This window comes from Charadrius vociferus, unplaced genomic scaffold (assembly GCF_000708025.1).
Source record: "Charadrius vociferus isolate BGI_N301 unplaced genomic scaffold, ASM70802v2 scaffold744, whole genome shotgun sequence".
In the NCBI taxonomy this organism is placed as follows: domain Eukaryota; kingdom Metazoa; phylum Chordata; class Aves; order Charadriiformes; family Charadriidae; genus Charadrius; species Charadrius vociferus.
In genome coordinates, this window is record NW_009648252.1 from 1,223,187 (window position 1) to 1,239,518 (window position 16,332).

Consider the following 16,332-nt stretch of genomic DNA (forward strand, 5'->3'; position numbering starts at 1 on the left):
AAACATTGGAATAGGCTGCCCAGGGAGGGGGTGGATTCGCCATCCCTGGAGGTGTTTAGCAAAAGGGTAGAGGTGGTACTTGGGGACATGGTTTAGAGGTGGTTTTGTCAGGGTAGGGTAATGGTTGGACTTGATGGTCTTAAAGGTCCCTTCCAACCTCAGCCATTCTATGGTTCTATGAAAAGCGTAGAGGGGTCCCACCTGTGGGGAGGAGCGGACAGGACAGGGGACCCCAAACTGACCAACGGGGTATTCCATCCCATCTGCCTCACGCTCAGTATAAAGGCTGAGGGACCAAAGGGTCAGCTCTCTTCCTGCAATGGCCGACGTCCGAGGAGGACTCTGTTTATCTGCCTGCGATCCCCATCCTGAATGCAGATCCAGAATCCAGTTCCCGTCCGTCACTGAGTCAGCCTGGGACTGCCCCAGTGCCAGCCGGTGTCGTGGTTGTCATCTCGGGAGCTTGATACAGGTTTGTATAGATTTCATTATTTCTTTTTATTTTACTATTAATACTTCATTAAAGCAGTTTAGTTCCTTCTAAACTCGTAAGTCTCTTTTTCCTCCTCTGCCCCTCTCTTTGAAGAGGGGTAGAGGAGAGCATCTGTCGGTCCCATCTGGGGTCCCCCAGGTCCCCAGTAGCCGATTTGGCCTAAACCATGACACCCTATAACACAAAATGGAAAAAGTATCTAAAATAAGTAAGCTTAACGAAAAGAATAATAGTTCAAAACTCAGGGTGCTTAAAGTTCTGAAATTAATTTTTTATACTTTGTTTTTAATTTTTAGATTCAGGAATTCAGCTTCTGTCCTCATTTCCAGTATGTATGGCCCTATTCTAAGTGCTTTTTTAAAGATAAAACCTGACATATATCCATTCCAGTCATAATGCATGTGAGAGTTTCACATGAAAGTACAAATAAAAGTGTAAAATTTATTTGAAAGTGGTTTTGTTAAGTGCTATAACCTGAACTCAGTTTTAGATGCAGTTAATTTTCATGCATTAGACATATACCTTTGTCACATGCTGATAAGAATTGTGGTGCAATAGACCTTAAAGCTGATGTTTAAGCAAGAGTGGAAAATAGTAAATGTAAGAACGGGGGGTGTTTGTCCACTGCAAGCTGCAGTGGGCAGCTTCAGAGTTAAACAAGGCTGATCAATTGAAAAAATGCAGATGGCCTTTAAGCAGGATCACCCTGACCATGAATGGTTAGATCTGTCTGCATCCTCTGGTGGTGGAGCTTCCTGGTAGAAAGGAGACCCTTGATGAAACTTGCACCTGTGAGGTATGAGAAGTGACCATGGTAGATGGGGTTAGGCTGATACGGCTGCGAAATCAACTCCTAAGGGAGAAAATGTGCTGGTTTATGAGTTTTGTAAGCTAGTCATATGTAGTGATTCGCTGAAGTTTTAAGTATAGTACAAAGACTTCTGAAGGAGCACCACAACTCTAATGCAACTGTTCAACCGGTTGTTCAGGAAGGGTACTGTTACAGTCAGAAGGTGACATACACTCAAACAAGAAAGAACAGTTGCTTGCCATATCAAAGCTATGGTTGGGTTGAGTGCTATTGTTAGTATGGGTCCTGCCACCTGCTCCCAGATTCCTCTGTTATTCAACGTTTCAGTTTCAGAGTGCGTATTGCCTTCCACCAACCGATTTCTCAAGACACGTGTCATGATGCACTTGAAAAAATATTCCCTGGTAGCGTATATACCCCTGCTCCACTCCATTGTGTTTGGCAAAAGTGCAATTTAAGAGAGTGGGTGCTTTGAGATCAGTTTGTAATAGAAAAGGAAACAGCTTGTGTGATAATGCAAGCTTGTACCCATAGCAGTCAGCCAGGAACAGAGCTCTTCTTTGTCCTGGGTTTCAGTCTACTATCCAGTTTACAGAGTCACACCTCTTCTCACTTAATGGGAGATTTTTGCTCCCATTTGATTGATTTTGGGAATGTCAGAGAGCATTGGATGCTACTTTGCTAGGGACCACATAAGGATTAATCATCAGGGGAGAGGTCTGATCAGTTCTTGCAGATGTCAACATAATTCAGTGCTCTTGGTCACGGTGATGTCTAGTATGCAAAAATACTTCCAGATGTGTACGGTTGTAGGTAGATAAAATTCAAATAATTTTCACAGTGGATGTGTTGAAATCAGCTTGTGGAAGTGATCAAGGTGTGTGTTGAGTTGCAAGTGTACGGCTTCAGGTTTGATCACTTCTACATCAGTAAGCTAAAACTGCAAAAGAATAAAATATATCATTAATATTTCCTTCTGGAACAAATTTTTCTTTATACAGATACAGTATAATTGGATAATTCCAAAGTAATCTGTAAGATGGGGTTCATTGATCTTTCTGTAAGACAAATCTGATTTCAGTTCACAGTCTGCCTAGGAATTTAAAATATCTTTTCTTCCACTGTCTTTTAGAAAGTTACAATCTTTGGTGAAGTGCTCACTATATTCTTGTGTTTATAACTTTTTTGGGCTTACCTTTCCACCTCCACAGGAAACCAATTGAGGATATTGTCAGATACATTAGAAAGCAGAATTGATTTGGCTGCAGTATTAAATGACCTACTAATAATTTTTGACGTAAAAATAACCTGTAACCCTAGAGATAAAGTGGATACAGTGAACAGAAATTAAGTAAATCATAAGGTGAATACAAGTGGGAAGTGAAGGTTGATGCACATTTTTAGTACCGTTTCATGAAGATTTTTTTGGGCGGGCTACGTTCAGTAACAGAGAAAGGGTCCTAACTTAGATTGTGGTAACATAATTTTCGGCTGAATTCCAATATTCAGGAATGCATGTGTTCTTGATCCTTCATTACAACTCATAATTTCAGGAATATTATGTTGGGAAAATAAGGCACATTAGCCAGCAGCACAAATAGCAGGAGAAGCCACAATATTCATTTCCCCTCAACCCAGCCAAAAACAGATTATTTGGCTGACTATCAAAAGGAGCAGCAGTAATTGTTTCCAGTATCAGTGGAGGCATTTTGCTGTTTAAAAAACCCAAAGCTTCCATTGCATTAACTCAAGAAAAGGCTTGGTCTCTGCCATCAATTAGGGGACAAAAATGGGATTCTCATGGCAAGCTGTAGGTTGCTCTCTGCCCGTGCCTTGCTGTTTCCCATGGATTGCTGTGGGTCCTGCCGGTGCCTCTGCAGTAGCTGCTTGTCCGCTGCAAGCTCTGTTTCTCCTGGACGGAGGAGCCATCTGGAAGAGCAGCTTCCCAAGCCTGGGTCACAAGCGCGGCCAGACCTGCCGTTACGTGTGATGAAGTGCGCAGGAGCTCAACCAGATTCGAGCCAAAAGTCCACCCCAAGTTTACAACCTAGCCTTGAGTTTGCAGAAGAGCGAAGTGGAAAAGGAGAAGTGTGGAGAACATGATTATAGGCAAACTGTAGATGGCAATGTGACGAGTCGTCACTTGCTGCCAAATTCTGTGGTGACGTGCTGGTCTCCTCCTGCCTCTTCCATCTGGATGAGGCCTTGAGCAGAACAAAGGGGGAGTGCTGGTTGGTCTGTGCGCCCATTGTGCAGATTATGGACTGACAGTAGCAGTGGCGATGAAGACAGCCAGTCAGTGTGTGATCACAGCACTGCATGTTGTTCAGGGCAATACATGCGTTTTTGTGTTTGATGGAGGGCAAGTCATCCTCAATGCAGATTGTCTGCGCTGTTCTCGTGGCATGGAGATAAGGGTACCAAATTCTCTTGTCATAGAACAAGTTGCTTTTAGGCAAAAAATCTGTCTCATTCCTAATGGCACCTTTTCATTTTATTCGCTTGGCTGTTCTGTTCACTTTATTTTATCTGATGAATTTAAAATGTCTTTCATGTATCTTTCTATTTTATGATACCCATTCACCGAACACAGAACTCTGCCCAGAGCTCTCCAGGCTAGCAACTGCGGTGTAATTATAAATTGCACACAAGCATGCTGTGCACTGTTGTTTATGTCCACTTTCTTTATCCACATCTAGCTGATAAAATGGCCTCCTTAATGTTTTTATGAAGCACTATAAAAATTACACAAACTAGGTGTTAGGAAGAAGTTTCCTTTTCAGACAATATTTTGATATCATTGTTCAGTAGAAATTGTCATTACTTCCTACTTGATAGATTTGTTACTGGTAACTACTGTACTGAGCCGCTTGTCTAATGGAATGTGGCTCCTCTGAATGACCCACCCCTCCAAAAGAGCAAAGGACCACTTCATGCAAACTTCTGTTGGGAAACTGACAAATGCCAACACGAACGTGAACCCATCCTGGTCACATGGTTTATAAATGGACATCAGAACAGGCTTTTACGCAGTATTTTCTGAGCCAGGCTGTTTCATAGCATCACTGACTTTTTAGAAATAATGTGCTTAATTAACTGGACATGCTAAGTATTATACTGTTTTAATGCAAAGTTTCCATTACAGCTTGCTAAATGTTCCATTTGACAAAAACAAACAAACAAAAAAAGGTATTTCCTCTCACAATATTTGTATTCAGTAGAAGGTCGAAGACACAAGCTAATATTTGAAGCTTGCATAAAATCATGAATTGTTGTGATCCTTCTTAATCACTGCCACGTTAAGCAATTTTATGTGTAATTGGACTGCGTCTTGGTGGTTGGACTGAGAAAGATGTGCTTGCTTCCCAAAGTATAGAGGTAAAATTCATTAAAACACAGTAAATGGTAGTGTACAGAGCTTTGCTATTAGCTTTTTTTCCTCTTCTCCTGATGCTTGTGCCCACATAGCTTAATGAGAAGTAGTATGCTGACGGACACGTACATGCCACGTGATGGGCTACATTAGCTTTTCAGTCATAATCTCATAGGAAGGAAGGATCTGCTATGCTTTTTGGACATTATCAACGTAAATATTTATGAAGAACTAACAGTATCCTGACATACTGTCCTCCTATTAGAAATGTAGCACAGGCTATAAAGATTATTTTATAAACCTCAGTTACCAAGAATATTTCTTGGTTTTAGGATTGGTTTAGAAATAAAGTAGAAAACCCACAAAGTTAACCTTTCCAAATCTGATTTAGTGAAGACATCTTAAATAATTTATTTCACTATTAAACTGAAAGGTGCTGTGTTTTATACAAAAGCGAAAGTGTCGTGATTTTACTTGTCACATAGGAAGAAATCTTCCCTGCCTCTTGGTGGAAGGTTCTCCTGGCGTTTGCCGTACCTGGAGTTTTTTGTAGTCTGCTGCCTCTTTGAGTTTGCCTGCCAGCAGAACACAAGGCTAGGTTAGATGGGCTCAGTCACGTGGAATGGAAAAAGGAAACGTTTTCTTGAGAAACCGTGAGGAAAAAGAATAGAAAAAGGTTCATCAATGTCCAAGGTGTTTTCTTAACCTTCAGCTTGATACCCCCAGAAGAGACAGTGCCTTCAGGGCAGGTTTTTCTCTCCTTAAGGGGAAGTTTCTTTTGGAGTACTGCATGTTATAACCATGGACTAGAAAAGCAGAAAGCAAGAGAGCCATTTCTCTTAGAAGCTAACCGCTGGCTTTTGTCACTTACTCAAAGCACGTGAGGGTCGCAGGTTTGCCGCTTAATATGCAATGACTTAATGACCCTGGTGCCATCTATTTGGTTTACTTGACCGAGTAGAAAGAGGTGAGGGTATTATTTAATAGTGAAACTATAAACATTTTTGTGATTTGTGTTCCTGAGGGTATCAGTTACTATTTGTGCCAAGAAAAGAAAAAAAAGAAACGCAGCTAACGGTCAGCGCCGTGTCCCTTTTCAGCTAAATTTATGTAAATCCAATTTATTTTGACCCACTACTGTTCTGGAGCACAGTGGCAAAATGGTTAAGACATCTTGCTATGGAAAGAAGGTGTTAATTTGAGTTCTGCTCTGGATTTACATAAAATTAAGCCTTCAGTCCATCTGTGAATATTTATCTGGTCATTTCTGCTGAGGAATCAAAGGTGGCAAAATGAGATGCTTGACACATCACTGACTTTTTTGTCTGTGACTACAAAAGCTGGTATGCTTTAACTATGTTAATCTGATATGTCAGTTGGGTTTGGCATGGATTTTTAACCTTTCAAAACTGCATAGCACCACCTCTCCACCTAAACTGCTTTTTTTTTTTTTGTTAGTAGTTGGAATACTCAAAACTACTACTGCTCTTTCTTCCATGTCCCTTTTCATAACTCATGTCTAACACAAGCTTCAGAGATAATAATCCTAAATTTTAATTCTTGAGTTGGGATATTAAAACATGTTTATAAGCCTCATTTGTATTTGCTCCTCTGATAGTCTTTTGGGCTTTTTTAGTTTCCTTCTTTGTTTTGCAACCTTTTCATCCTTTTGGTTTTTATCTCGACTTGGGGATAGAGGTCATGCTTTCTGCTGATGTTTAATTGCTTCTAGTGTAAGGTGCTTGATTGAAGCCTCTGCTTACTACTAATAAATATATATGTATATGTATGCATATTTTAAAAGAATTGAGAATTTTCATAAGATGGGCTATGTAATTAAGCCATTTCTGAAGCCAAATAATTGTCAAGTGAATTCTAAAATTAGAGATGCCTTTCTTAAAAAGAAAAAAAAGAGAAAAGAAAAACAAAAAATAAACCAACAGGTGTCAGCAAAGACCATGTAACAAAACATTGGGTCAAATCACATCAACAGTATATGCTGCACTCATGACAAATCCCTGTTGTTTTTCATTTAATTCTCTCAAAAGATCTTGAGATCCTATTTGTGATCATTCAACTCAAAATCCAGAATATCACACCCATGTGTTAAGATTGAATTGAATTGCTTTCAGTAGAAAACGCAAGAAATCCCTTAGAGGTAGTGTCAATTCCATCTTAATGAATTGTTCTCCCACACTATAATCCAAGTGAGGTCTTTTGTGGATTTTTAAAATGCCATTGATTTTTTTCTTTTTTTTGTTTTTCTTTTTTTTTTTTTGGCTTGCAGTGAACAGAGCCTTTAGAAAGTCCATTCAGCTTTTAGGATTTTTTTGTTCTGGCATGGTGATGGTGGGGTTTTTTTTGTTTGTCCCAGTTCTTAGGTAAGTCTGTGTCCAAGATCAGTATGTCAAAAAGTTCCTTTGCATCTCTCATTGTTGCTTATGGGCAGGTTGGTCACTTCAGGGTCAAAATAAAGCTCATTCAGCCAAGGCTATGGCAGCCACAGTAGCAAGCCTCGGGTCAGTCCCACCACTTGAGATTTGCCGCAGGGCAGTCAGTTGGAATTCATTTTGCATTTGTTTCCCTGAACGTTCTTGCTCTTACACTGCAAAGAGGAAAAGGTTGTAGACTACGGTGTGTTGTAAGGATTGTTTCCTTCTCGTGCTCACTCTCTCTTTTTGTGTTAAAGCGCTTACTACCAATGAGGAGACAAATCTTATAAAACAAGAAAATCCATAACTCGTAATGGCATTGCTTCTAGTGGTTTATACTTGTTTATTTTTAAGATCAGTGATAAAACCTCCAACCTGTGTATGCTGCCTTGGAAGTTCTTAGAAAATAATAGTAGTGCTGAGAGGCCTAATCTCTTTGGCTGAATGTAAATTATTTGAAAATTGTATCCTTTCTGTGCCCCTGAAAGATCCTTTTTTTTTTTTTGAGAAAGTCAGATTCCAGAGGTTGTAACTTGTTATGTCAGGTCTGAATTGATAGTTGAAAGTATTTTAGAGGTCTGGGGAGCTCATGGTGAATCTCTTGTTGTACTGCGTGAAGTCAAATCAAACATGCTACTTTAGGAAAAAAGAACACAAAGGCAAATGAGGTTGGTTTTGGTCAATATGTGGATTTGTCAGGCAAACTGGTAATGCTCAATTGTTACACATTTTAAGTGCAGTTCTGTCACAGGGTAGGAACTCGCAAGTGAACCTAAGGTTGAATTTTTTCTGCAGTGGCTAAAGAAAAACAGAAACCCTTGCATTTTTCTTTGCCTCAACTCAAAGCACAGCAAATTATATCTGAGCAAGTTATTGTAGGAGGTAGAGGTGGTCAGACTTCAGTGGTTTCTGAGCAAGTCTGTTTCACTAGTATTTTTAATTGTAATTTTTTCCCTTCTTTTTTTCTCTTTTTTTCTATAATGTATGTTTGCGTAGGTGATTAAACTGAGGTTCAAGTATAGTTAACTCATAAGGTTAATAGAGGAATAATAAGCTACTAATGACACCAATAATGTGCTAACCCTTTTAAAGACGTGACTCTGAAGAAACAGGAAGTCAAGCAAGAAGGAAAGTGCCATTGCACCTATGTTCTATTAGCTACAATCGCCTTAATTTTAAATGTAATATCTATATTATTCTAAAAAGTCTGGCCACTAATAAAAACCTTCAGGCAAAATTATTGCCATTAGTATCTCTTACTCTGCACTCTCATGTACGTTGAGAACTGTCTTTAAAAATTAATGAAAGTGAGTGATCTGATAAGGTGTTTAAGGAGTGTTGTTTCACAAGTTGGCGTCTTCGGAGGCAGAAGCCTCTGATCCACTGAGTAAGTGTATCCTTGCCAACACGTCTCACTCGTGGTGGGAAGAAACCTCTGTTAACTTTGAGAGAGTAGTTCTGTCTCCATTCGCGTTTCGTCCTTGGAGTAATGAAAAGTGGTAACAAGAGTAGTAATGGTGGTGATGGGGTTCTGTTTGTGTTTTGAATAGCTGTGAATGAGGAACGCAATGTGGGAAATCTCAGATCCATCCAGCTGGATCTGGTTCACCAGAAGAATATATCTAACTGGTAATTTGCTCCATTTCCTTTCTTCCCAGAAATCTGCTAGAAGCGTGCAGGGGCAGGCAATGGTGTGGACAACTTGGGTTAACAGCTTGCACTCTCTTATGCTTTCTCCAAGGTCTTGTAATCCATCTTCTATCATGTGAATGGTGGTAATGTCAACTGCCCGCATGCACTTTATCGTTTCTCATGTCACGTGTGCTTTATTCTTTATCATGTGTTAACCATACACCAACTGTTTGACAGGGTTTTTGGTGTTTTGGTCACGAGGGATGCACATATGGGAGAAGAGAGGGACATGTGGCGTTTAATTGTCTTCAAAGAGACTTTGTGGTTTGCGCTAACCAAAGGGTTCCTCACATCTGTCGTGAATCCATGAACATGCGTTGTGTGGTAATGATTTCCAGTGACTACTGATAGGTGCCTGTTTGGAAGTAAAAGGCCACAAATCACATGGGCCTATGCCATTTCTGTAGTATGTTTTTAGCAGAGAACTCATTCTTGAGAAAACATTTTGCAAGTTTGAGTAGCTTGCTCTGCCTTTTTCTTTTTTTCCCTCTGCAGCGGGTTTGCTGTTCTGTTCGTACACGTAGTCTGGTGGTGGGTAGAGTTATCCGTGGTTGGTTTTGAAAGTGGGAGCACGCTTGGTGAAAAAAGAGAATTCAGAGGACTCGGGTTGTAAAGCACAGCAGGGGGGAGGCTTGACGAGTAAGGCTCAGTGCACTTCACTGCGTCCCAGCATGGTTTTTGATGTGGTATGTACTGAAGCAGCTCCTCTGGATTAGGATGTAGGTGTTATGGAACAAGTCGTTGAGTTGTGATCTGTTATCTGTATACCTGGCTATCTCTGTTATGAAAAAGTTCACCCGTGGGTCAGCTGCAGTTCTGCCCTTCCTCATATGTGCCAGGCTGGTTCGTGATGTTTTTGATACATGTTATAAGACTTCTTTCACTTTCTTACAGACTTAGAATGAGAGTATATTATTTTAAACTGAATTATTTTGGAGTTGCCTTCTTGCTTCATGAGCATGCTTTTGGTTGTCCTCTTTTCTGGACTTTTGCTATTTAAAGTCCTCCAATACTTACTGCATTGACGAGTCTATTTGGTATTTGTCTCCACTTCTAATGATCCCGACCTACATCAGAAGTGTGGCCAGCAGGTCAAGAGAGGTGATTCTTCCCCTCTACTCTGCTTTGGTGAGACCCCCCCCGGAATACTGCCTCCAGCTCTGGAGCCCCCAACATCAGAATGACATGGACCTGTTGGAGCGGGGCCAGAGGAGGGCACAGAGATGCTGGGAGGGCTGGAGCCCCTCTGCTGGGAGGACAGGCTGGGAGAGTTGGGGGGGTTCAGCCTGGAGAAGAGAAGGCCAAAAAGGGGAGACCTTTTTGCGGCCTTCCAGTGCCTAAAGGGGCTACAGGAGAGCTGGGGGGGACTTCTAATAGGATGAGGGAGATAGTACGAGGGGGAATGGCTATAAACTGGAAGAGGGGAGGTTTAGATTAAGCATTAGGAAGAGATTTTTCACTGTGCGGGTGGTGATCCCCTGGGGCAGGTTGCCCCGAGAAGCTGTGGCTGCCCCATCCCTGGAGGTGTTCAAGGCCAGGTTGGACGGGGCTTGGAGCAACCTGGGCTGGGGGGAGGTGGCCCTGCCCAGGGCAGGGGGGTTGGAACTCGGTGATCTTCAAGGTCCTTTCCAACCTAAACCATTCTATGATTCTATGTTTAGGCTTCAGTGCCTTCCAGATCTTTGTAACATTAAACACATTGGTCTCAATGGTTCTTAGTCTTTAATTTCTCTGTTCACATAGTTGTATGCAGGTACTGATCTTTTGATCACGTAGCTTCAGGATGCTCTATTGCAAAGATTTTAGAAATAATGCTGCTAACAGAATTTTTCAATGCTTTTTGATAATTTAAAACAGTCCTGAAGAAAGTCTTCTATATGAACAATATAATCTTAAAGGAACACAAGTCATAGGAAGCCAGGACCGTACCAATTAACGTGTACTAGAGTTTTGTGTACCAGAACTACATTTCCACCTGGAGTTTCAGTTTTGCTCTACAGACTGCACGCAGCAGTATAGTCTTGGCCTCCATTGTGCGGAACATTTAGCAGTGAAGGGTGAAGGGTAAAATGTCAGCTCTGTCATAAGATGATGTGTTTCTCCTTTCTTTCTGTGGTGTTCTCTGTCCTTTTTGCTGTCCAACCAAGTCACGAAATTTAATTTCTCTGAAATTAAACTAGGTTATGTTCTGGATCCATATGAAGGACCACTGTTCATGCCATAGGTCTATCCCCCAGTTATCCATAAGACTATTGAACTTTGCAGATGTCATATTTGGGGCTATTAGCACTTTGAAAAGGTAATTCTGGAGGTATTCACACTGTTATATCCAACAAAAGTCATAAGACTGACTGTTTTAAGCTCCTCAGAAGCGCAGTCGTGAGCACTGAAGTTTGGTTCCTGTCCTGAGCCATATGTACTGCTGCTCTCAACCTTGTCCACAGTAGATGAAGGAAAACTGTAACGAGTAAATAGTAGCAGAGATTAGATACTCATTTTTTTAATATGCCCAGGATAATCTACTGTTTTTACTGTTCAGGACGTGTTCCACTCGGCTGTGGTCCCTCTCTTGTCAGCCTGCCTTTGTTCTGGGAGTTTCTCTAGTTCAACAAAAGCTAGAAAAGCTGTGACTTCAGTTAGGGTGGAAGATCATTAGGCTTACAGAAAGCAGGACACTGGCTCCTCTGCTCATTGAGAGCAAACTGAAGTAGAAGCCATTTAGTTTCCTTCCAAAGAGGACCACTTTGTACTGGGAAGAAAGTTTCTCCTATCCCACAGTTTGCATACAGCCTTTTTGGAGGGTGGAAGTGTTAGGCTAAGTACCTTTTCGTGGTTGGAAAGGATTTCTCCCTTACTATTGGAATAGTGATGAGAGGCATGGAATTTGGGGGGATTTCTGTTGGTTTCTTCCCCCCATTTCTCAGAGCAGGCAATAAGAACACCTTAGTTCCGATACCCTATTTGGGATGTGTTTTCCTGATAGAGTGCACCTGGAAGTGAGTGAAGACCAGAGGTACTGTAAAATGGGGTTGAAGTTTCTGGTGTCTCCTACAAGAAATACAGAACTACTGTTTTCACCTCCATTCATCAGGCAATTAATTTCACACGCTTTGGGCAAGTTGTACTATTTGTTCTTTTCCTTTCCCATCTCAGATGTGGTGCTGCCTGCTCACCAGCAACCTTATTACCTTGAATTGCAATGCAGCATACTGCTTACGGTGTTGGCACCCCCTAAGAGTTGCAAGAGAGTTAGACAAAGCATAAATATCCCAGGTTAGTATGAATAACACGAGTAGGGCTCTCTAATGAGTGCTACAGTTTGCCTTGGCTTGTACTGGGCAGTTTGTTGCTTGATAGTTCCAGATGAGTTATTTACACTGGACTGGGTTGAACGGCCTCTGTCATTAAATACCTGCGGTCATGAGCAACCATATGACCAACGATTAGTCCGAAAGAGTTTGCAGAGTGTAACGATGCTCACCTTCTCATGCAAGAAGTCACAAGACACTTTCCAACCTCCTACAACAGTTTTCAGATCGTAAAGATAAAATACCAGCATGCACAAGCTAATACTACTACATAAAGAAGCTGTGGCTGTTTAAATGGCATAGATTTGTAATAGTAAGTCTAACTAGTGCTGTATAAATAATATAGCACAGTTCCCTTCTCTTTTCAATGCCTACAGAAAAGATATTTTAGAAGTTAAATTTTCAGTATTACAGATCAGCCGTAAAATCACAAGAAGTAATTAAAAGCATAACATTCCAAAAGTAATGTTGGATTTGTAGCATTTTCAGTACTTGCAGCCATGTTCCTGGGTAGGACAGTGTTTTGCTAGGTCATCCATGCACGTCCATGCTAAGTGCAGGAAACCTGGCCATTGTGGTGATGTTTGCAAATCTGGGAAATCTGGGGGTTTGATGGACTTCAAGAAATCTTGTTTATCATCTTCCATCCCTCAAAGCTGGCAGCAAACCAACCATTGCTAGGATATCCCTGAACTTGCTGATCTGCTGCTGCCAAAAAAAACCCCTTCTTGTGGTCTTACATGTACTGGGGCACTTTTTCCTCAAGTCTTTCTGAACCATGGAGACCATCCAGGTGCTGAGCTGCCCGAGGATCACAATCTCACACTTGGCACCCGAGACTCCAACCTGCTATATCTTTCTTCATGTTTACTTTTATTAAAAGCATTCATTAGGTTAAGTCTTCGCTCTACCAGAGAGCTCTACTGATTTAACAGCCCCATCTTTAAGGCTGATATGTCTATTTATTATATTAGAGTAGCGCCTGAAGAGTCAGTTAGGATCAGAGTGCCATTGAGCCAGGCTGTGGAAAAAATGAATAAAGGTTTACTTCTGCCCTGGAGATATCACAGTCGAAATAGATGAGAGAGAATAGAAGAAATAGATGCAAACACATAGCTGCAAAAAGGGGTAGATTTTTGCAAGTAGTGTCTAAAACGTATTCTCTTCATAGCAATTTTTTTCTCTTCCAAGTGTTCTTTTAGTGTTTTTGATGGTTAGTAGATGCCTGGATTTAGAGTGAAAAATAAAATTTGTATGTTTGAGGCCATATTATCATTATACTCATTTTAGTGTCTGTACAAGATCAGCATCTGAGGCTGCAGGAACTTAACTGCTTTACTTGTTGGCATTACACTGAAGTTGATTTCGGTGAACCATAAAAAGTTTGGCCCTGAAGGTAAAATTACACTGTGTGCATGTTCCTAACATACTGCTTTGGGGATAAACATGTCTTAAATCAACTCATCGCTCACAGCTAAATTCCTTCTCCAAGTGCAGTTTCCCTGTAGATAGTAATGTTCAGTAAGACTGATTTTCTTTAAAACCATAAAGTTTTTTGAACAGAATTCTATCAATAAACATATTTGAGCAGGGTAGCAAAGAATTCACATAATCCTAATACAGATTTGGGGGTTTTGTGAAAGGAAGGGAGGGGCACGCGCCAACATTTTTAATTAGCTTTCATCAGTACCTCTAATTTGCTCAAATGTGTTCCAAACGTTTGCGTATTGTGTTTGCTCACATGTACGTAATGAAAACTTTTGGACTTCATTGAAACTTTATTTGGTAATTGTGCATTTGGAAAATTAAAATTGAAGTTTATGATACCCTGGCTCCTACTTGCCTGGTTCATGGTGTGTTGTTAAGACGCCATCGCTTGAGAGCTTTGTTACAGCGACGTTTCTGTTGTGGCTTAATATGCTGTGGGTTCAGATGGCTGTAATTGTGGCCTTGAGGGGTTGGACTAAAGAATACCAGCTGGGTTTGTACCCGGATATTCTTGGATTAATATTTTGGGACTTAGAACTTGTCCTGCCTGGAATTTAAACATAGTTCCCCGAGCTTGAAAGGGAAGGCAAGCACCATTTGAGGCTCTTAATGAGCACTTTTTTTTCGTCTTTAATTTGCCTTTTTTTTTTCTTTTCTTTTTTTTTTAACTTCTGTAGCCAGTGAATTCCAGGCAGTTACTTCCAAACCATTTTTACAGCCCCATATGGACAAAGCACTTTAGTTTGTTCCTCAGCTTAATTCCCAAATTAATAATAGTTAGAAAGTTCTTACATCTCCATCTCCATTTTTCTTAGAATATATAAGGGTGAAAAAAAATTTCCCTAGATATTAGGCAAGCCTTTGAAGTGTGAACTTTGTTACATTTGAGACGGCAAGTCTTTCGTTGCGACTAGGTTGATTTTTTTTTTGGTTGCTCTTTGAAATAATTCCTTTTGTTTCAGGTCTAAAATTTCAATTTTATTTCTACATGGAGACAAGAGACTTAAACTCCCCCATAGAGGGGAATCAGTCAGGGTTCTTCTTCTATTTAGAAACCTTTGACCCATCCCTCCCCTGTTCAGTGAATAGAAATGGCAAGGCAACTTGTGCTGAGGGTGACTAAAGATCTGCTCTCCATGTAGCTCATGAAGTGAACCTGCAGGGGAGAGGGTTTCAAGAGTCCTGCTTATGGAAAAAAAATGCTTTTAAAGTATTCCTTTGCAAAAGAGAGTCTTTCTTGTACCCCTGAGTATATATTAATTGGTTATAATCCTTAGTTTTGAGGCACATAATTATTCACACAGCAGCACGTGATGGATTCACAGGTACAGTTACAATTTCTTTGTGCTGGCAAGCAGCCTTTTCTGAGGGACAGAGAAGACCTTTTAGTATAGCACTCCGAGTTCTATAATTAGTGGTATAGTAAAGAATTCAGATAAGTGGCAAAACATATACAAGCACGTAGAAGTTCAACCAGCTAGCCTTTAAGTTGTCTGCCTGGATATGTCATTACTGTAAGTGGTTTAGTGTCTGTTTGCATTTCTTTTTATCTTTTTTTTTGTTTGTTTTTCCTTCCAGATCATTACTAAGTATGTTTATGAACTACTGCAAAAGGAATGCCACTTGAAGAAAGTAACTCTCCCAGTAAGTATAATTTATTTTTTGTTTCCCAAAGACATTATTTGTTTGGATCTGTGCAGGCCATTGTCTCCAGACACTGCCTTCGCATGCAGCATGTGAGTGCATCTGGAGACATGCTTCCACTTCACTTCTCATGTGTGTAGTTTCTCCAGCTGGGCTTTCCTTGCCTTACCCAGTACCAGAACTTCCAAAATGTGGTAATTTTGAGAGAGGAACCATAAGCTTTTTGAAAAGTATTTATAGAATCATAGAATTGTTTAGGTTGGAAAGGACCCTGAAGATCATCGAGTTCCAAACCCCCTGCCATGGGCAGGGCCACCTCCCCCCAGCCCAGGTTGCTCCAAGCCCCGTCCAACCTGGCCTTGAACACCTCCAGGGATGGGGCAGCCACAGCTTCTCGGGGCAACCTGCCCCCAGGGCTCACCGCCCGCACAGTGAAAAATCTCTTCCTAATGTTTAATCCAAACCTGCCCTCTTCCAGTTTGAAGCCATTCCCCCTCATCCCATCACTCCATGCCCCAGTGAAAAGTCCTTCCCCAGCTCTCCTGGAGCCCCTTTAGGGACTGGAAGACCGCAATAAGATCTCCCCGGAGCCTTCTCTTCTCCAGGCTGAACAGCCCCAACTCTCTCAGCCTCTCCTCATAGGAGAGGTGCTCCAGCCCTCGGATCATGAATTGTTAAATTATAAAGGATTATGAATTGTTGGATTATGAATGTTTTGACACCCGTACAGGTGGTTGTAGACAACAAATCATGGAATCATAGAATTGTCTGGGTTGGAAGGGATCTTTAAGATCATCAAGTCCAACCATCAGCCACATCAGATCTGCCTTTTCAGGCAGAGAATTAAACTCAAACTGAGTTTCAGTAAACTATTCCAGGTCTTTTTTTAAAACACTCTTTTTCAGTAACTTGTGATATGTATGTAATATAAGGTGCTGCTGTTGTTTAGTGAAAATATTTAATCCGCCCTTGGAAGTGATGAAGCATTCCCAGAGAACATGTATGAGGATTTATAAATACATGTGATATGACGATGACATTTGGGCAATTTTATATTCTACGGTGGAGTGCGTAGGGGAGACTGTAGCATG

The 16,332-nt window shown here is 41.0% G+C and overlaps 1 protein-coding gene across 2 annotated transcripts in view; it reads left to right on the forward strand.

The window, feature by feature from the left end:
• Positions 1–16,332, forward strand: part of FAM172A (family with sequence similarity 172, member A) — a 244,126-nt gene that overhangs the window by 15,811 nt on the left and 211,983 nt on the right. For both annotated transcript variants that reach the window (XM_009884330.1, XM_009884331.1), the window contains one exon: positions 15,176–15,241. In XM_009884330.1, the coding sequence (XP_009882632.1) occupies positions 15,176–15,241 (66 nt within the window). The remainder of the gene's footprint in view (positions 1–15,175; positions 15,242–16,332) is intronic.